Source organism: Pimephales promelas, chromosome 21, assembly GCF_988280905.1.
Source record: "Pimephales promelas chromosome 21, fPimPro1.hap1.1, whole genome shotgun sequence".
Classification (NCBI taxonomy): domain Eukaryota; kingdom Metazoa; phylum Chordata; class Actinopteri; order Cypriniformes; family Leuciscidae; genus Pimephales; species Pimephales promelas.
This window is the reverse complement of record NC_142789.1, coordinates 4,877,586-4,900,086: the sequence shown is the minus strand read 5'-3', so window position 1 is coordinate 4,900,086 and position 22,501 is coordinate 4,877,586. Positions and strand designations below refer to the sequence as shown.

Sequence of the window (22,501 nt, the reverse complement as noted above, 5' to 3'; positions counted from 1 at the left end):
AAGTTCTCAATGCTTCGTTTTGCATGTAGGGACCCTGATTATGCTACCGTGTTAGTGTGGGGCTATTTTGAGCCTTGTTAGTGGCATTAACTAGTGATTTTTATTTCCATTACTCTATGCCCCATATACTAGCATTATAAGCTAAACAGTTTTTAGAGATAAAACACTTTACATTCGACAATCATGAAAACAAATCTCAGAGAACGGTTGACTATGTACCAATGTGTAATTAGACCAAAGGTTCATTTTACGCTGGAGTTCTCCATTAAGGGTATATTAAATTCTGTTCTATTAATGTTGAGGATCATTAAGGGTCACATAACAGTTTCTTTGCAGTTCGTATCAACAGCTTGGATGCCTCACAGAAGGAGAACAGGTGATTGTTTACTTTTTTTATTCATATCTTACAGCATTTTGCACAGCAGCTCTGTATTAATTTTCCTCAGTCATTCTGGGTTGGAGCCTTTACATTTTAGCTTTACTATATCTACAATATAAATATGCCGTGTAAAATGACATACAGTAAGCTCTAAAAGTGCCATTTTAACATCACCTGTGATATTTATAGGGTAACCTTATGATTTGAAATGATTTGTTTCAGCCTTTTTGAATGGAAGCTCCCTAAACCGGAAGTGCTACCCATAATTCAAAACGCAGTAAGATCGTCAGGAATATGGTGGATAATATCTCATATTTGCTCACCTGGGTCATTCAAAACTGCTCATGCGTATGATGCGGATTTCATGGCACCCTTTATTCCTCATAGCTGGCATTGAACACTCTCCTGAACAGCTGTCCTCTCCCTGGTCAACACACACTCCTATGAACCACGACATATGGCAAAACATGCACTGGCAGCAAATACTTCCTCTTTGCGGCCCCATTTGGCTCCTGATCTCCACACGGGCCCTCGCTCTGCTCTCCTTCTCACCGCAGGGCCCTCGGTGTCTCCTAGACCTAGAAGGTCATTTTCATAGCACCTCTTTGATTTCCCAGCGTTCCCTACCCTGGCAGGCCATGAGGGGAGTTTAGGCCATGCCAAAACTGACTGGCTTAAAGGTATAGTTCACCCAAAAAATTAAAATTATCCAATGATTTGTTCGCCCTCAAGTCATCTTAGATGGATGTAACATTTTTCTTACAGACGAATACAATCAGAGTTCTGTTCAAACATATCCTGGCTCTTCCAAGCTTTGTAATGATAGTGAATGGCTTCAAAGTGGAGGTCCATCAAAGTGAATCTATACATCCAAAAAATTAGATCTATCCATGATAAAAGTGCATCTATCCATCATAAAAGTGCATCTCTCATCATAAAAGTGCATCTATCATCATAAAAGTGCATCTATCCATGAAAAAATGCATCTATCCATCATAAAAGTGCATCTATCCATCATAAAAGTGCATCTATCCATCATAAAAGCACATCTATCCATTATAAAAGTGCATCTGTCCATCTTAAAAGTGCATCACTTCATCATAAAAGTACACCTGTCCATCATAAAAGTGCATCTATCCATCATAAAAGTGCATCTATCCATGATAAAATGCATCAATCCATCATAAAAGTGCATCTATCATCATAAAAGTGCATCTATCCATCATAAAAGTGCATCCATCCATCATAAAAGTACACCTGTCCATCATACAAGTGCATCTATCCATCATAAAAGCACATCTATTCATCATGCAGGTGCATCTGTCCATCATAAAAGTGCATCTATCCATCATACAAGTGCATCTATCCATAATAAAAGTGCATCTGTCCATGATAAAAGTGTCTATCCATCATAAAAGCACATCTATCCATCATAAAAGTGCATCTATCCATGATAAAATGCATCAATCCATCATAAAGGTGCATCTATCATCATAAAAGTGCATCTATCCATCATAAAAGTGCATCCATCCATCATAAAAGTACATCTATCCATCATACAAGTACATCTGTCCGTGATAAAAGTGCATCTATCCATCATAAAAGTACACCTGTCCATCATACAAGTGCATCTATCCATCATAAAAGTACACCTGTCCATCATACAAGTGCATCTGTCCATCATAAAAGTACACCTGTCCATCATACAAGTGCATCTATCCATCATAAAAGCACATCTATCCATCATAAAAGTCCATCTATCCATCATAAAAGTTCATCTATCCATCATACAAGTGCATCTGTCCATCATTAAAGTGCATCTGTCCATCATAAAAGTGCATCTATCATCATAAAAGTTCATCTGTCCATCATACAAGTTCATCTATCCATCATAAAAGTGCATCTGTCCATCATTAAAGTGCATCTATCCATGATAAAAGTGCGTCCGTCCATCATAAAGTGCTCCACACAGCTCTTTGGGGTTAAAGTGATGCGTTCGTGTAAGAAAAATATCCATATTTAAAACTTTATCAACTAAAATAACTAGCTTCCGGCAGACGGCCTACGCAAGTCAAATGTTTAGGTGAGCTATCCCTTTAAATGAATGAGTGGCAGGCCGAGTCATCGTGGAGAGGCTTTGGCAGAGTCTCTGAACCACATGGAGTGGCTGCAGCCGGACAAACCACTTTGCCCAAAATGAGTCACAACTTATCAAACACGCGACAGCAGGATAGTTCACCTTGTCATGGGCAAGAAAAAAAGAATGATCCCTATTCTCTCAATAGTTTGTATATATGATAATGAGTGATGTACTTTTCTGACCAACTTTTTCCACTTCTGATGTCATTTCTATTGATTAAATATTCACTAAGTTATCCTCAGCTTTCTCTTTTTTGTAGTAGATCATTAAACCATTATTGTGCCTCAGAAGCCTTACGAAATCAGTTTAGGGAGGAAACTTAATGCACAAACGTAAAGTCAGACAAAATACAGGCGACAAGTCAGATTTCAGATGCCATGGGATTTCATGACCACAGAGAATGACAACAGTGGAAGACGAGAGAGGACCAGGCCTGGGACTTTATGACATGTTATAATATTTAAATGCGTCAGTCATCCATGAGGGGCCGCAGCTTACTTCCACTTTGTTGTTTATGAGTTCCTGTGTGAAGTCACTGAAGGAAAATTCACCACTTTGTAAAGGCATCTGAAATCTAAATTTAGATTTTTTTTTTTTTATCTTTTAGTATGAATATGTTAGCATAAGGTTATGAATAAGCTGGTTCCCCGCCAAAAAATTACGAAATTCGCATTTAGGAGATATAAGCATTCAAAATGTACAGTCTCTCACTTCCGCTAAAATGGATCAGGGATTTTATGACATCACCGTGAATTCAGCTTCTCATCACATCTCCTGTCCAATCAAATGCTCTCTAGAAACTGAAGCTCCGCCCCCTGTGCTAAAAACAAGCGAGCGTTGACAGACAGAACAATATTGGTTAAAGTCGGCATGAAGCGGAAGTTGAGATTGTCATTTTTTTCCTAGTCGTGACGTATATCCGAGTGAAACGGCTTCTGAAATTAGAAAAAATGTAGGGCAGGGCTTGATTTCATCCTTCGGGAATTGATTGGATCGTTGGAGGTTGGACGTTGCAAACAATTTGAATGCGATTCTCTGAGAGGTAGTGCACCGATAGCCGCACCTTCATCGGATCTGGCCGCACCCTTTTGCCATTTCACGTGACCAAAAGAGAGCGAGGTCGTTTCGAAGGGGGAGGGAAGGGTAATGTATTTGATTAAAGATTTCAAGGGTACATTAATTTAAAAAAAAAAATGAAGTGCACGGATAAATCATTTATAATAAACACTACAATATAAAAAGAAGATTTGTCGGTAACACTTTATAATAACTGCACGCTATGAATCATTAGTTAAGCATGAGTAAACAGTTAATTCATCATTTGTAAACATTAATAGACATTCATAAGCAGTTTATAAATATAGCTATAAACGATTTTTTATTGATTTATAAGCATATCTATAATGAGTTTAATAATTGTATTTTCATACTTTGTTAATGATTAATGAATAATTTCTAAATGAAGTATAGCATTATTTACAAACCAGTTGTTTAAGCGTTGTCAGTCATTCATAAGATCACTTAGAAAGTGTAAGTAAATGTAGTAAATACAGGTAGTTATAAAGTATTTAGTAGTGGTCAGTTAACTATTTTTGTGACCCAATCTAAAGTGAGGACTATTCATGCTTTGTAAAGCATTTATAAAGGTGATTTAAAGACTCGTCAATCTTCTAAACAGTAAAATGTAACAAACACAACGCAGTGATACAGAACATAGAAATATTTAACAGCCTTTAAAAATGCTTTACAAGGCATGACTAGTCCTCACTTTAGATGAGCTCACGAACATAGTCAACTGACCACTACTAAATACTTTATAACTACCCAAATTAACCCTTAATTACAGCATTAATACATGTTAATAAAGCATTTATTAACACATTAAGTAACCATCACTATATGTCTGAATAATAAGATGTATGAATGTACATTTAAATAGTTTATTAATCATTTACTTACACGCTCTAAGTAATCGTATGAACCACTGAAAACTCTTAAATAACTGGTTTATAAAAAATGCAATTCTTCATTTAGAAATGATAAATTGATCATTAATAAAGGATGAAAATACAATTATTAAACAAATTATAGATATGCTTTTAAATCAAGAAGAAAGCATTTATAGCTGTATTTATGAACTGCTTCTTAATGTCTAATAATGCTTTATGAATGATGAATTAATGGTTTACTCATGCTTAACTAATGATTATTAGCGTGTAGTTATTATAAAGTGTTACCGATTTGTCAAATTTGATTTTATGCCGACTTTAAAGTCAAGATGTGTGTTCGGTTGCTCAAACGCTCACATTTTATCTTAATGTGTGTCAAACGGTTTTTTTTTACTCTGTTTTCCAACGACTGGAATGGCTAGAATTTATTCACATCTCAACTATTGCATCCAAAGTATCATCAGCGCTTGGATTCGCTTCCATGGTGCTGTCAGTCTGTGAGGTAAACTAAACGCTATTGGCTATTTGAAAAGGGAGAGGAGCTTTTAAATATGTCCTGCCTTAACTTCCTATTTCAGTAGAAATTATGTCAACGCATCAAACAAAGCTGCGCGTTCCGGTGGGCCTTTAAAGCTAACGGAGCTGTTCCCAGATTCCCAGGGAGAAGCCGATTAAACACAAAAGTTTAAATAAAACCCAAGCAACATGTAAACCCCAAACTGATACTTTGTGCTCAAACACACCTTTGATACAAGAAGGTCCAACTGCAACTGTCTTTGATGTAACTAAGAATCCAGAGTTTACAAAACACACAGTAGCCGGTGACCTAGAGAACAGTGCTGAAACACACACACACATCTAACCTCCAATCAAGAATTGATAGGATCCCAGGAACATGACATCAATGTCCGCCCTGACCTCTCCAATCACAGGGCCAGAAGGTCTGATGGAACATGTGGTGAAGAAACCCGAGCTCCGACTACCGGCTGAAGTATCAGTGTTCGTGTTCATCGCCTGTGCCGTGTGTCCTACTCACATTGCAGGATTCCACTAACTCTTCCGTAGTGCACGCCGGTGAGACATGCTACATACATTATGAATGGCAAATCTGTATCAAGTACAGGTGAAAGTTTCACTTAACATTGGAAAGCCGCTTCAGTTTAGGTGGGCAGTCGTTCTGGAGTGTGTTTCCAGGATAACGAACAGTGTTGGGAGTAACGCATTACAAAAGTAATACATTACAGTAACATATTACTTTTTGCTGTAACGCAGTCGTGTAAGGCATTACTAATCAATTTTCAGTAATATTTTACTCGTTACATGTTCAGTGAGGCTTGTATTACATTTGTATTACAGTGTATTGTCTGCTTTTACTTCTTAAAGGCAATTATGTGAAAGTTTTAAAGCAGTCTTTTAGTGCCAGTTCAGAGCGGTCGCGTCTGTAACATTGTTTTTTCCTCATAAATGCGAACACGAAAACTAAAATAAAATGAATATTTTAAGTTCTATGGAGACTGGAGAGCCAACCCTTCCTCATCCGATTTGCGCAGTGTAATTAACAGAATTACAAAAAATATATTTTGCCTCCTATTTTTTGTCACGCATGAATGTGTCTTTTCCCTAATATTAAAAATAAAACATAGACTGATATTTGTCTAATGTCTGGAGTCCTTTAAGGAAGTAGCCTATTTTCAATACATGTATTTTCTGAGAATTTTTATTTCAAGTTTTGACTGCAAATGTCATGTCCATAATGCTGGACTTCCCCAATTTTAAATAATTTATCCTCAACTAGTTTTGTGGTGTAGGTCTACATATTTTATAATGTTAACTTCAAATAATACTAAAAGCATAATTTAAAGATAAGGCAGCATTGGATATGGACGGTAAGGAGAATAACGCTGGAGTTGGAAGAGGTGTGTCGCGATTCTGTAGGTTCGTGGATCTGAGTCGTGTGGCGAATCACGATTTCGGTTTCATATTGCATATTGTTACAGCCCCAAAGTTAAGTTCTACTTAGTTATTTTGGTGAAAGTAACTCAAAAGTAATACATGAGTAATGTAACGCATTACAACTCTGAGACAGTAATATTGTAAGGTAATGAATTACTTTTAAATAACAGTAACAAGTAATACCTAATGTATTACAGTTTGGAAGTAACTTGCACAACACTGATAACGAAGTAACTTGCTGCTTCACTACTATAGTGGAATGCAACGTTGAAGAAATAATCTTGCTAGTCACGACTGTTTCCCGAAACCATATTGTCGCAAAATTGGTCGTTCATCCACGTTGACTAATGACGTCACACAGGTGTTGGAGTAATAACTACTTTTAATGAAACTGAGATCGAATTTATTGTGAGATGTTTTCATTTAAAGGGATACTTCAGGATTTAGCATTAAGCTTTGTATCAGTAGAAAACCAGTTCTATTTTCGAATTACCGTGCCCCCCCCTCCCCCCCACCCTCATATCCCCCTGATATGCAGACTGATCTCATGAAGTAGCGTGTGTATGACACGCCAATTCGTATTTCCATTTTTGGCGTGCTATCAAGACGCATAATCGCTTTTCAGCGTGTTTATGAACGCGGTTGACTTAACGTTATTACTGTATATATAAATATATGACTTACCTCAACCCCGTCCCTAAACCTAACCGTCACTGGGGTTAATGGCATTTATGACTGTTCCCTTACCATCCTAGGAAAAAAAAAGATCGCTCCCCAGATGTAGATCTAAATTTTGCTTCGTTTCGCGAAGACATTTGACGGCGTGTGCAGACACGCGGAATCCCTCGGACGTTAATGGCGTAGACATACGCGCATACACGTGGATACACGCGGATAGCTCAAGATGCGTAGAGATAACACGTCACTTGACTCGAAAGTGGCGTATATGTTTACGCAAAAGTCATGATGTCGTGTTGTGATATGAGAGAAAAATGAATTGTAAGTCTGGAAAAAATCCTCAGATGACGCAAAAATTGTCATTTTGCATCATTTGAGGATTTTTCGTAATTACGAATTGAACGCACTTAAACGCCACCACAATGTCGTAAATACCAGTGAGGAGCTTAGGATTTTTCAACGCATTCTCATTCTTTAGCGTCATATAGAACGCTATATGACAAAACAATGCTATACTACGCACATGGCACCCGTTATCGTTAATATAACACGTGCTGTGATGGGTAGGTTTAGGTGTGGGGTATGGTAGGGAAGTCTAATATTACGCTAAAGGATTTATGACGCCTTGGGTTCGCGTGAATATTAACGATAAAGGGTGCCATGTGCGTAGTATAGCGCCGTTTTGTCATATAGCGTTCTATGTGACGCTAAAGGATGAGAACGGGATTCTTTCTGCGTTCATGTGCCATGGTAATTATGGTAAATACCAAAAGCCGACGTGGAAAATGCACATGAACACCCTCTCATGTGGTATTTTCCACTGGGCAACTCGTAGAATATTTTGATGGATGAGTTGCCGAGATGAGATAAACTTTGACTTTTTCAAAATGGCGGAGAGCACCGCGAGAGTCGTGAATGGTAAAAATATATATGATCTAGAAAATATTCAGCATATTATTTACCTTTTGAGTTTTGATAAATAATTTTCTTGCTGTTGCAGATGACTTAAGCAATCGAAAATAGTTTTAGCTAAATAACAGGTCTGGATCTCCATCTTTTTACCACATTAACAAAGGCACACTGGTAAATACACATTCATCTTCCCAGAGGTGAAGTATCCCTTTAAATTACAGACATGCATTTGAGGAATATTTGTCAGTTTTCTCAGTTATTTTGCTTTATTTCCAGATTCAATCATAGACCCGTTTTTAGACACTAGAGCTCGTTCACACATGGACACTTTTTTTAAAAACGGCGCTTTAAATCTCTTGCCAAACTAAAAGACGTAAATGACCAGTGTTGTAGTCGAGACCACCTCACTCGAGTCCGAGTCGACACCGAGACCAGAGCGAGTCGAGTCCGAGTCAAGACCGAGTCCATAGAGAGTCGAGTCCGAGACCAGAGACGGTCGAGTCCGAGTCGAGACCGAGACCAGTGAGGGTTGATTACCTAATTTACTTTTATTTACTTAGAGAAATCCTTTTTTTTTTTTTTTTTTAAATATGATCAGTTTAGGGTAAAAAGGCCACATAGTAGGTGGTGTTAAAAGTAATTTTATTACAATTTGTCATGCGTAGTTGCGCACTAGAAAATCACCAATCACTGGGCGTGTCAATCAATTTAAAGAAATATTTTATTAACATACATTAATAATCATGAAAAATATTTTGAATTGAACTCGAGTGGACTCGGGAATAATTCCGAGTCCTAAAAAAAAAATGTTAGAGTACGAGTCAATTCCGAGTCCAAATGCACACGAGTCCATGACAAGACCAAGACCATTAAAATATGGTCTCGAGACCGAGTCCGAGACGAGTCCGAGTCTCGAGTACTACAACACTGTAAATGACATTAGTATGTGTTCTAAATAAAAGATATAGATTGCACTGAATGTCAGCTTGCTTATTTTGCTCAAGATCAGGATTTATTAAGTCCACATGTCATGCAAACTGGAAACTCTGCTTCTAATCACAGCTCGAGATCTGTTGCTCAAACTCGCAACTCTGTGATGCTGTTCGCTAATGTTCGTTGGAACCATGGTTTCGGAAACAGCGACTCTTTGAACTGCTGATAACGACAGAACTGACTATAGTTGTCTAATGATGCTTTCGGGAAATGCTCTCTCTAGTTGTGTTCCTGTCATTTAGGTCAAAAGCAATGCTTTTTCTTTTTCTCAACATTGCTAGTTATGTTACCACAATGGACTACTAGTTAATGTTACCACATTGGGCTAAAACATTTTTTTTTTTTTTATCAAAAAAGCCGTTCCCCACCTTGCTTTGTGTTCCTGCTCAAATGTGTTGCCTGCAAAAACTGCTTATAAATCTCTCATTATGCTATGCTGTTGGATTCAATCGTTCTCTCAACTATTTTTCTTTCAATAAGCACAGGTTTGGTATTTGTTTTTGAAAACGGATTGATCGTAGACCTCATTAATCTGAACACATGCACCTGAGGTGAATAAGCATGAGCTCCGATCAATGAGGCCTATGATCAATCAGGTCTAAAAACTAATTCAAAACCTGAGAGAAAACAAGCTGACAAGAAGATTGAATCCAATACGTGATGATAATATAGCATAACAAAAGATTTACAAGCAATTTAAAAACCTGGACATTATTGATTTGAAACACCAAATTGGGAAAATGGTTTTCAGTGCACTGCAAAGGGTTAATAAACGATTTTCCATCAGGATGAGTTGGGAAGGACTTTGAAAAGTTTCTGAAGCAGCTCTTGAGTTTCGGGTGAGGAAAAGTTCATGCATTAATTACATAATGTAGCAGTAAAGCATGGTATCTTGCTGGATCTCTCCAGGGATGAAAAGTTCTGCTCATTTCAGTCTACGTTAAAACAAGATGTCTGGAGTGATATGATTATCTGTGTATGGTTATGAGAGCTCTCATCGCGGGTCTCGCGGGACGGGTTCAGTGCGCTGTGCTAGTCTGCTAAGAGGAGGCGTTCGCTAGGCCCGTTTCAGCTCATCGGCTTCTTAAAGCAAGATCAGGGACAGATCTGAGTTGTGACTTTTGTCTTTTTTTTATAACTCGTTGTCTCAACCATTTCCTTGCAGACTGTTCTTTTATAGAAATCAAGCCTACCTGGCGCTCCAAAATACACAGCGACTATTCTGCAGCGTTCCTGACTTTCAGAGAACACATATGGAAACACACACACATGAAAAGGCAAACACAGTCCTAACTCCTAATAAACTAGGATTTCATCTCTGTCTAAATATGATACACTTTCAGCGATTTCGGTAGCACTTTTCAAGAAGGTTTGTTAGTTAAAATTAGTTAACTAACTAAGTTAACATGAACTAAGAATGAATAATACTTGAGCATTTATTAATATTAATTTCAACATCTACTCATATGTGATGCGATCTGGGAAAACCCACCACATGGTGAAATTTGACATTTTACAGGTTTGAGACCATATTAAAGTCCCTGTGAAATCAAAATTAAACCTATTTATTTTGTTAGCGCATATTACTAGTCTTGTGGTGAACAATTAATCCGTGCAAGGAAATATATATAAAAAAATGTTTTAACTTGGTAATCTTTAATCAAAATCTGAATAGTTACTTCCGGTCTGGAACGGTTTCTTTTTCTGATGACGTAGGTTTCACAGCTTGGGTGGGGAAACGCTTAACCACTCCCCTCAAACCGTTAGTTTACTATGAGCGAGAGATGGAGAGGAGGAGCGCTAGAGTAAAACCCTGCCCTCTGTTCAATATTCCGTTTCACTTGGAAATACGTCACAGCACTGGAGAAAAATCGTTTGCAACTTCCGGTTCACGGGGACTTTAAAGCTGGTGTCACAGTCCTCCGTCTGCACCAGTCTGTCTTGTCTTCAGCACTACACTTCCCAGGATCCTCTCGTCACCCTATCCCGTGTTCACTCCCTCATCAGCCACCTGTTCCTCGTCATCGTCATCTGTTTCACCTGTCTTCACCTCATTATGTTTGATTCTTCTGTGTATTTAGTTCCTTCTGTTTTAGTCAGTCTTTGTCGGTCGATGTTTATGTTACCCTGTGTTCCGCCTGCCTGTATCCTGTTATTTATAATTAAAACCTCTTGTATTGGAGCTTATCTGGACTCAGCCTGTTCCTTCTGCCTGAACCCGCACCGTGACAGATCGACCGACCTCCAAACATGGATTTAGCAGCTGTGCAACTTCTCCTCCTGGAGCAGGAGGATCAATCCCTCGAGGCCCACACACAGAGGTATTTGGACTTGGTACCTCATGTTCACTATGATGACACAAGCCTCTGTGTGTTCTTCCGGGCAGGCCTAAACGCTGAAACCCAGGCACGCCTGCCCGGAGACGGGCCTCGAGGGGACTTTGTGGCCTATGTGGAGTGGGTGCTGGTGTCATGTGGATCTCCCTTTACCATGTATGACGTCACCAGCCCCACTCCATCGCTCGAGTGCTCTTCACCGCTGGTTCCGTCCAGCTCTCCAGAGATTGAATGCTCTTCACCGCTGGTTCCGTCCAGCACTCCAGAGTCTGAATGCTCTTCACCGCTGGTTCCGTCCAGCTCTCCAGAGATTGAATGCTCTTCACCGCTGGTTCCGTCCAGCACTCCAGAGTCTGAATGCTCTTCGCCGCTGGTCCCGTCCAGCTCTCCAGAGATTGAATGCTCTTCACCGCTGGTTCCGTCCAGCTCTCCAGAGATTGAATGCTCTTCACCGCTGGTTCCGTCCAGCTCTCCAGAGATTGAATGCTCTTCACCGCTGGTTCCGTCCAGCTCTCCAGAGATTGAATGCTCTTCACCGCTGGTTCCGTCCAGCTCTCCAGAGATTGAATGCTCTTCACCGCTGGTTCCGTCCAGCTCTCCAGAGATTGAATGCTCTTCACCGCTGGTTCCGTCCAGCACTCCAGAGTCTGAATGCTCTTCGCCGCTGGTCCCGTCCAGCTCTCCAGAGATTGAATGCTCTTCACCGCTGGTTCCGTCCAGCTCTCCAGAGATTGAATGCTCTTCACCGCTGGTTCCGTCCAGCTCTCCAGAGATTGAATGCTCTTCACCGCTGGTTCCGTCCAGCTCTCCAGAGATTGAATGCTCTTCGCCGCTGGTTCCGTCCAGCTCTCCAGAGTCTGAATGCTCTTCGCCGCTGGTCCCGTCCAGCTCTCCAGAGATTGAATGCTCTTCACCGCTGGTTCCGTCCAGCTCTCCAGAGATTGAATGCTCTTCACCGCTGGTTCCGTCCAGCTCTCCAGAGACTGTATGCTCTTCACCGCTGGTTCCGTCCAGCTCTCCAGAGACTGTATGCTCTTCACTGCTGGTTCCGTCCAGCCCTCCAGAGACTGTATGCTCTTCACTGCTGGTTCCGTCCAGCCCTCCAGAGACTGTATGCTCTTCACTGCTGGTTCCGTCCAGCTCTCCAGAGACCGTCCAGCCTGCGCCAGAGACCGTCCAGCCTGCGCCAGAGACCGTCCAGCCTGCGCCAGAGACCGTCCAGCCAGCGCCAGAGACCGTCCAGCCAGCGCCGGAGACCGTCCAGCCAGCGCCAGAGACCGTCCAGCCAGCGCCAGAGACCGTCCAGCCAGCGCCAGAGACCGTCCAGCCAGCGCCAGAGACCGTCCAGCCGGCGCCAGAGACCAGGATCCCACCCAGCCTCCCTCGCCCGCCTCCTCTCATCTGTCCTCGCTCTGCTCTCCTGCCCTTCAGCTCCCCTAAACCAGCCTGGTCGTTGGATCCCCGGCCTTCGCCTCACACCTCCTCCATTTGGACACTTCCTCGGCCCTCTGTCCCATCAGCTCCCCCGTGGCTCCTACCTCCCTCAGCTCCTCCATGGCCCCTCAGTCCACCAGCTCGACCAGGCTCCCTCGACCCTCCAGACTCCCTTCGTTCCCTCGTCATCCTCCCTTCACCTTTGGACTTCCTTCCCTTGGCTCCGCCCCGTCATGTCACCCCCCCGGTTCTGTTGGACTCCTCACTCCCTCCAGTCACCCGTCAGCCCTCACTCCCTCTGGCCTCACCGTGTCCCTCTGTGCCCCTGTCGTCACTTCTGTCACCCGAGCCTACGGTGTCACCATGGTCCCTCGGTCCCTCCTCAGCACCCAAAGTCGTCTGTCCCTCTGCTTCACCCTGGTCCCCTCTCCCATCTGCTCCGCCCCTGTCAGTCGGCCCCCTGGTGTTGTCAGCCCCGCTTCCATCGGCTCCACCAGGGGTCCTCCCTCCATCTGCTCCGCCCTGGTCTCGCCCTCCATCTGCTCCGCCCTGGTCTCGCCCTCAGCCTGCTCCGCCCTGGTCTCGCCCTCAGCCTGCTCCGCCCTGGCCACGCCCTCAGCCTGCTCCGCCCTGGCCACGTCCTCAGCCTGCTCCGTCCTGGCCACACCCCTCTCAGCCCCCAGTTCGTCCCCCCTCCTTCCTCTGTTCTGCGGCGTGAGGTCACGCCTCCCGGGAGGGGGGAGTTCTGTCACAGTCCTCCGTCTGCACCAGTCTGTCTTGTCTTCAGCACTACACTTCCCAGGATCCTCTCGTCACCCTATCCCGTGTTCACTCCCTCATCAGCCACCTGTTCCTCGTCATCGTCATCTGTTTCACCTGTCTTCACCTCATTATGTTTGATTCTTCTGTGTATTTAGTTCCTTCTGTTTTAGTCAGTCTTTGTCGGTCGATGTTTATGTTACCCTGTGTTCCGCCTGCCTGTATCCTGTTATTTATAATTAAAACCTCTTGTATTGGAGCTTATCTGGACTCAGCCTGTTCCTTCTGCCTGAACCCGCACCGTGACAGCTGGGTTCAAGCCCTTTCCAAATCTCTTTTTATTTATTTTATCGTTCGTCTGTAACAAAAGTTATGGTTATATGAATTTGGCTGATTGCTGTAATTTTCAGAAATGGAATTTTGAGAAAAACAGATTTAATTAACTGCAGCCCATTCTCATCCCCAAGGCGTCACCTAACTGAAGCCTTGGGAAGCATTTTGACCATGCTTCAAAATCTGATGCTTTAGGTGCCCTTTAGCGTCAGTTAGATGACGGCCTAGGATTGCATAAAACCCTACCCCTACCCGAGACCTAAACCTACCCGCTTTTCATTTAGCCTCAGTTAGATGACGCCGTAGGATCACATCATGTAACTGACGCTAAAGGGCACCTAAAGCGTTGAATATTGAAGCATGGTCAAAAGGTGACGCCTTGGGGTAAAAATGCGTTGTTAACTGTCACATCCTGCAAGCGGGACGACTGGCGCTCCCTTTTTTGTTGCCTTTTTTTTCATATCACATATTTTAATAAACGTCATAGATTAGGTCTCTACGAATTCAAAATTCAACCTGTGAAAACCGTTTTGAAATTGGACGATTGAGAGGCGAGAACGGTCGACTAGGTAACAATGTGTTTTAGACCAAAGGTTCGCTTTGTGCCGGAGTTCTCCTTAAACTAATTCTGTAACAAATGTATTGCTCATTATTAGATGAGCCTTATTGTAAAGTGTTAGCGTGATTTCTGATCATTTGAAGCAAACTTTCTCTCTTGAACTTCTATAACTGTGAGCATAATCCTCGTTTCGAATACAAACACTATAAATAAAGTAAAGGTTCCAAAAGGGTTTTTTTTTACCATAGAATTACTATTTTTGGTTTCCCAAAGAACCTTTGAGTGATCCGCTATTAAAAAAAAAAAAAAAAAAAAACTTAATGTGAGAAACATTTGAAATATCTAAAGAACTTTTCACTGTAAATTCCTTTTGTGGAATGAAAGGAATGTTAAATGATGTTCTTGGATGTTAAAGGTTCTTTATGGAATCAAAGTTGCCAATGAAGAACCTTGATTTTAGTGTAGATATTAATTTTTCAATGCAATGCTGAATGGAACGGATATAGCAATACTTAAGGGTACAGTGATTTAAACTAGCTGCAGCATTTTTGCTTTAATACACAGATGCTGTGTCCGAAATCACCCACTACTCACTATATAGTGGACTATATATTGAGCTCACCATTTTGCAGCGCTGTCCGAATGTATAGTGATGATTATTATACCCTACATAGTTCACTCAATGTATTCCAGAATGCATTTTGAAAAGTAGTGTACAACCGATGGTCACTAACCCAAGCCCTACATAGCCTACCATTGTGCTGAAATAACACTGGTTTGAGCGATTTCCTTTTTTATTTCTTACCAGTATTTTAGTAGTGTAGGCGCTGTTGAGGGCTATAGCATTGACCAGTATCTCCAGGGTTTTGGCTGGGATGGAGCTGGGCTCTGGTATCGTCTTGTAATGGAAATCCCCCACAAAGCATTGCACTGCTGTCATGCGGTTGGTGGTCAGCGTCCCAGTCTTGTCTGAGCAGATCGCCGTGGCATTGCCCATGGTCTCGCAAGCGTCCAGATGGCGGACCAAATTGTTATCCTTCATCATTTTCTATCAGCGCAGACAAAAGTATTAGTCATATTTATAGAAAACCAGCTAATATAACATGTCGTGGTAGAGTACAGTCCTAAAAACTGTGATGTCCACTATACCTACTCGAAAAATTTGAATATTGTGCAAAAGTTCATTTATTTAAGATAAATACAATTTCAGAAAAACAATAACTTTTCACTAATTTTGAATTTAGGGTTTTCTGATTAATGCTGATTAATAGGTGATACTTGACATATATAATGGAGAAGAAAAAAAAACAGTGCATATGGATGCAATAATGTAAACAGGATATACTCTGAATCAGTGTTGGCATTACAAGTGTTCCTATGATGCCCAAAATCGCTCTCTGGGTAATCAGCTCGTTAGGTTAATTTAATGTCAAAGTATTAAAGGATTAGTTCACTTCAGAATTAACATTTCTTGATCATTTACTCTCCCCCACGCAATCCAAGAAGTTCATTGTCTTTCTTTCTTCAGTGGAAAAGAAATTAAAGGGTTAGTTCACCCAAAAATGAAAATTCTGTCAGTATTTACTCACCCTCATGTTGTTCCAACCCCGTAAGACCTTCGTTCATCTTCGGAACACAAATTAAGATATTTAAGATATTAAGATCGCTCCTGCATACTAGTCCATAGGCTTCTTGAGGGAATGACTCTTGCTGTCCTCGAAAAGTCATTAAAGACATCGTTAAAATAGTCCAAGTGACTACAGGGGCTCAATCTTGAGTTTATCAAACGACGAGAATACTTTTGTGCGCAAAAAACAACAAAAATAACGACTTTATTTCAACTATTCACGTCCTTCTCCATGAGCCTGTAAGTCAGTTAACGTAGTGTGATTGCGTAGAGCTACGTCACACGTAGGCTCACTATTGGCCGACGCTGGTCATGTGTGTGTGATGCGTGTGACGTACAATAACAGAAGCTTACGCTATTAAACTAGTAACCTGACTCGCGCAGAGGGAGAAATAAACGAATAGTTGAAATAAAGTCGTTATTTTTGTTGTTTTTTTGCGCACAAAAGTGTTCTCGTCGTTTGATAAACTTAAGATTGAGCCCCTGTAGTCACTTGGACTATTTTAACGATGTCTTTAATGACTTTTCGAGGACAGCAAGAGCCAGTCCCTCAAGAAGCCTATGGACTAGTATGCAGGAGCGATCTTAATATCTTAAATATCTTAATTTGTGTTCCGAAGATGAACGAAAGTCTTACGGGGTTGGAACAACATGAGGGTGAGTAAATACTGACAGAATTTTCATTTTTGGGTGAACTAACCCTTTAAGGTTTTTGAGGAAAATATTCCTGGATATTTCTCCATATAGTGACTTCAATGATGTGAGTTTCAGTGCAGTTTCAAAGTCTCGACACAATCCCAGCCGAGGAATAAGGCCCTGTTTACACGAGAACGCTAGCGGGTGAAAGCGTAAAAATATTTTATCGGATGTACCTTTCGTTTACACGGCGACAGCGTTTTTGGGGCTTAAAAACGCAAAAAAGTGAAACCACCCTCCAGAGTGGAAATCTTTAAAATGCTCCACCGCCGCGTTCCCGTGTAAACGGTAAAAAAACGCAAAGCTCTGCTTGACAGTGAAGGTTGTACGCGCGGGCTTGGTGTTGTTGTAGTATGCACTCTTAGCCGCCCTGGAGTGCATACTACAGTGAATTTCACAGACTTTTGCGTCACCATCTGCATGCGAATTTCACACCCAAAACGCTCGTCTAAACGCAGAATAAAAAGTGATGACGCAACGCCACTTTTGCGTTTTCTCTTCAGAATCGTTTCCGTGTAAACATAGCCTAAGAGTCTTATCTAGACAAACCACTGGACATTTCATTACAAAATAAACATTTACATACTCTTTTTAACCACAAATGCTCGTACATTACGTGATCACGTCGAAAGGTCAAGCGTGACGTGGGCGGAAGTGCAGACCGTAGTGTTTACAAAGCCAACGTGCAAAGACTAAGTCAAACTGAATTTACAGGCTACATCAGCGTTACCTTTCCAACGTAATTACGTAATGTGTGGCGCATCAGTGCTAGTGCAAGACGAGCATTTGTGGTTCAAAGTATATGTTTTTAATTTTATTGTTATATAATATCCGCTTGTTTGTCTAGATAAGACATCGGCAGGGATTGAGTCGAGACTTTGAAGCTCCGCCGAAACTCACGTCTGGACCTTCGACCCATTGGACCCAATTGAAGTCACTATATGGAGAACATTCTGGAATATTTTCCTCAAAAACCTTCATTTCTTTTCGACCGAAGAAAGAAAGTCGTGAACATCTTGAACGACGTGGGGTTGAGTAAATGATCAGGACATTTGAACTCTGAAGTGAACTACTCCTTTGAGCTAGATCTAAACAGAGTGTATTCGTCATGTACCTTCACAGAGTAGGCCAGAGAAATGGTGACCGCAAGCGGAAGGCCTTCGGGAACCGCGACCACCAGGACAGTTACACCAATAATAAAGAATTTGACAAAATACTGAATATAGACTGGAGTGCACTCCGGCAGCCACGGCCTCTTCTGAAGCACAAAGTTATCGATTGCGAAGTAAAGCACCAGGATGATGACTGTAATGGCAGACATTACCAAACCTGAGGACCAGACCACAATAAACACGGCATTAGAGCTCCACTGCGATGATAAAACACCAAACCTGTAGAGTCCCAATCCTCCAAACACCCGAAAAACACGCAGCACCTGCTTTGCCGATTTGCACAGCCAGCTTTGTCAGTTTTCCTTGCAGAACGGATTTCTCTTTCTTGGAGACGTTGGCTTTCTTCTTCTCCTTTTCATCGGTTTCTCCTCCCTCTGCGCTCTTCAAGGGCTGCATCTCCATCGCAGCAGCGCCATCTTGCTTTTTCACTGTAAAGACCACAGAAAACATGAGTTGGTAATGGGCCTTTGCTCACTACTAATGCTGGACCTCGACGTGAGGGAATCACCAAATAGGAATAAACACAATTTGAACTCTACTGTTGGGTTTTGTAACTCATTAACAAAACATGTGACTCTGGACCACAAAACCAGTCACGAGTCGCACGGGTATATCTGTAACAATAGCCAACAATACATTGTATGGGTCAAAATTATCGATTTTTCTTTTATGCCAAAAATCATTAGGATATGAAGTATACATCATGTTCAATGAAGATAGTTTGTAAATTTCCTACCGTAAATATAATGAATGCATACTGTATAGTGAAAGCGGCACAATCACCAACTTTAAAGGCGAATTTCTCAATGTTTCGTTTTTTTTTTGTTTTTGTTTTTGCACCCTCGGATTTTCAAATAGTCGTATTTCGGCCAAATATTGTCATATCCTAACAAAACATACATCAATGGAAAGCTTATTTATCCAGCTTTCGTATGATGCATGAATCTCAATTGTGGGTCAGGGTCACATTTATGAATGACCGTTACCAGCCACCATGTGCACTTAAAGGTATATCCGCTGGTAAAAACAAAACAAAAAATGTCTAAATCCATTGATACAGTGCCCCGAGTTCATAGTCAATTACCCGTACTACATACATTTTATGCATACTGTTTTTAATACACTGATATGTGCATTATAGAATTGAAAAACATTCAACCTTTTGCATATATTCAACTTTAAGACCTGCATATGATCAGAAACTTGATGGGCGTTTAATACTGAACACGCAACGCCTAAGCCAGACTCTATCCTGTGAACAAAACTTAAACGCAAAGTATTTATTAATACAAGTAAAGTCAAAATATGAAGCCAAATACATAGATGAAATACATCTCTATTGTCAATATCTGAATAAAACTTTCACATTTACTTAAAATGAATGGAAACCTCTGGATATTTTCGTCTGCAAAAGCGTAAGTAACCCCGTTACACTACATGATCATTAGAGTGATTGGAGAGTTGGACGAGGACAGGAACCCTGACACACACATGAGAAGCAGAACAAACAGACGAGCTGACATCTGAACCGGCGCGAACGGAGGGATAAAATCATGGTGAGCGCTCAAACCAGCGGTAAAGTGAAAGCAGGTTACCTTTGGTCTGGTTGTTCTCCATATTTCCATCCTGCATTTTACCTAAGATGAAGGCATCCACACACACACAGGACAAAAATAACAGAAAGCAGATGATAAAACATTTATCACATGGACATTACAGTGAAATCAAATTAAAAAAGGAAGACAGAGAATGAGTAATTATCAACATCATTGTGAGTCACATACATACATTAACACAGAATTGTTTTATAATGAAGTTTTGAAGTGTATTATGGCTTTATATCAGATGCAGCTTAACATCCACGCATAGATGTTGAATAATAAATGACTAGCGTGTCTAGATGCACTGTGTTGATATATGAAGTATAAGTGTGTTTGTTTTAACAAAATTGGATGTTCTGTTGTGTGTTTTCATGTCATTTTGACTAGAGTGCCATGGAATATCTAATATGTATACATCGTTTAACACTCGTTTTATCTTGGTTCGTCGCTATGGTTTGTCATAAAAGGAAGAATTGGGAAGTAGTCGTTCAGAAGATATTCCATGGAGGAGAAATGGAAGAGAAATACTCAACACAATGAAGGACAAGAGAAACAGCACGACTCTACTGGACATGCGGGAACAAGAACTGCTACAGAACAGCCATGCAACACATCGGGGGAACGGGGATAGCCAAAACATTCAAAACGGATTTATCCCATCACGTGCAACTACAGTACATGGGTACTTTTAGTGTGGGAACGTTTGTCTGGAACAGAGGCGAAATGTTCAGGAAATAATCTATAAATCTATTCAGAGCTGGTTTCATAAAAACTAAAACTTAATTAAATAAATAAAAAAACAATAAAAAAATTAAATTAAAAAAATGTTTATTATTTAAAAAAATGTACATTCCTAAAGCCTAAAATAAAAACGTATATTTTTTTTAAAATGAATTTTATTTTATTAATATATATAGATTTTTTAAATTTTTTTAAATGAACAAGTTAACATACCAAAAGCAAATAAATTTCCTATCGATTATTTGCATTTATTGTATTGCGGAATTTATCTTGACTCAACAAGTTCGAAATATAACCTTTTACTAATTGTTGTGTGTGTGCACTGTAAAAATGAATAAACTTTATTAAATTTAACAAATTAGAATTGAGTAATAATTAATCAAATTAATTGCTTAAAAGTTAACCATTTAAAATGAGTAAAACTTACAACAACAACCAAAAAAACATAAACTGAAGTCACCATTATGGTGATCGGTGTTTGTTTTAAAATTACGGTTTTCTCCTTCCGTGATTCTGCTTGTGAACATCAGGTATCTTCAATTAATTCAATTAATCTTTGACATCTGTCTGTTAGTAAAATATATTTGTTATATTTTTTGGTTTAAACTTGACTCAGTTTAAATGGTTAACTTTTAAAGAATAATTTGATTAATTATTACTCAATTCTAATTTGTTAAATTTAATTAATAATTGCTTATAATCTGTTGCCACAATTCTATTGATTAGCTAAAGCATATTCATTTTTACAGTGTGTGTGTTGGAATATTTACACACATGGATATTGTATGTACTGTATCTGTATGTGAGTGAAGTGTAATTTATTCCTGTGATCAAAGATGAATTTTCTCCGGTCTTCAGTGTCAAATGATCCTTCAGAAAACACTCTAATAGGATGATTTGATGCTCAAGAAACATTTATGATCATTATCAGTGTTGAAAATAGTTTTTTTTTCACGATTTTTCCGTGATACTTCATTTTTCAGGATTCTTTGATGAAGAGCAAGTTCAAAAGAACAATATTTATATGAAATAGAATCATTTTGTAACATTATGAATGTCTTTACTGTCACTTTTGATTAATTTAAGGCATCCTTGCAAAATCCAACTATACATGTATTTAGAAAAAAGACACAATTTACAGTACTATATGCATGCTACAGTTTAACAGTTAAATAATAATGGGATTTTGTTGTAGAATCACAAATTTAAATTATATTTCGCATCAAATTCGCTCGTATCATAAATTGTATTCCAACACACCAAAGACACTACACAACAAGTCAGGGTTTTCTTTCCGAATTGTAAATCTACCCACTAAAACTAAATCAGTTCCGGTTATAATCATGTGGCCTATTTCAACCAATGGGACGATCCACATTGTGAATCTGCTGTTGGCATACGTAGAAATAAAGGAACTAAAAGGGTAGAAAATGGAAGAGAACAATAGAGGAGTTAGCGATCAGAGGGTTCATGCACTGAGAGGACAGGAGATCAATGCTTTGTCCAAACACCCACACTTGCGGTCTTTGCTCTTGAACACTCGTCTACTTGCATGACGTACGTATTTCCTCTATTCGACCCAATTGTACCCAAGTAGGCGAAAAGACAGCAAGTGTGTGTAGAACTTTTGATTACTCGATGGGACACACTTATAGTCTTGCAAAAACTGCAAGTGTTTACAGAGCTTTTATTTAATATATTTTCAATTTTATCTAACAGAAGACATATTTATTACGGTGCTTCTAATTAAGTGATAAAAACAGTTGCAAATGTTGCACAAAATAGGCCTACACATTCCATACTCATCTTTGCACCAATAAAATGTGCAACACTTTATGAATTTACTACAAAAATATATGTAATTGTTAATTTAAATTACAAAAAATAAACCGGGGCGATTCCGGGGCACTTCAGGGAGTTCCTGAACATAATGCATGATGGGATACGGGTAGCCTCAAATGCGCTTAGATAGTGTGGGTTCACTGTGCATTAAGGGCACTTTGGCATTTTGAAGACATGGAACAGTGCTCTCAAGTGGCCAAGACCGCAAGTGTGGGTATTCGGACAAGGCAATAGACAACTGGAGAAGGAGAGGCGGAGCCAGTGAGTGACGGACAGCGAAGGCCTGCTCAACCTACCATTGACTAGGCTGGTATTACCAGGGGCATTTGCGCTTGCCGCACCATCGGTAGCTATAGTCGCGATGGGGTGTGAGGAGGGATGCGAGCAGTCTAGCCGT

At 40.4% G+C, this 22,501-nt stretch overlaps 1 protein-coding gene across 10 annotated transcripts in view; it reads right to left on the bottom strand.

Moving 5' to 3' along the window:
- The window catches only part of atp2b2 (ATPase plasma membrane Ca2+ transporting 2), a 204,053-nt gene that overhangs the window by 43,130 nt on the left and 138,422 nt on the right, over nucleotides 1–22,501 (bottom strand). For 8 of the 10 annotated variants that reach the window (XR_016148527.1, XM_089125103.1, XM_089125110.1 and 5 more), the window contains 5 exons: nucleotides 22,401–22,493; nucleotides 19,516–19,557; nucleotides 18,184–18,348; nucleotides 17,863–18,077; nucleotides 15,231–15,473 (listed from right to left, as the gene is read on the bottom strand). Coding sequence is in view for 9 of the 10 variants with exons in the window: in XM_089125103.1 (XP_088981229.1) it covers nucleotides 15,231–15,473; nucleotides 17,863–18,077; nucleotides 18,184–18,348; nucleotides 19,516–19,557; nucleotides 22,401–22,493 (758 nt within the window). In the remaining variant the exon portion in view is untranslated. The remainder of the gene's footprint in view (nucleotides 1–15,230; nucleotides 15,474–17,862; nucleotides 18,078–18,183; nucleotides 18,349–19,515; nucleotides 19,558–22,400; nucleotides 22,494–22,501) is intronic. The other 2 variants (XM_089125105.1, XM_089125107.1) reach the window with 2 other exon arrangements.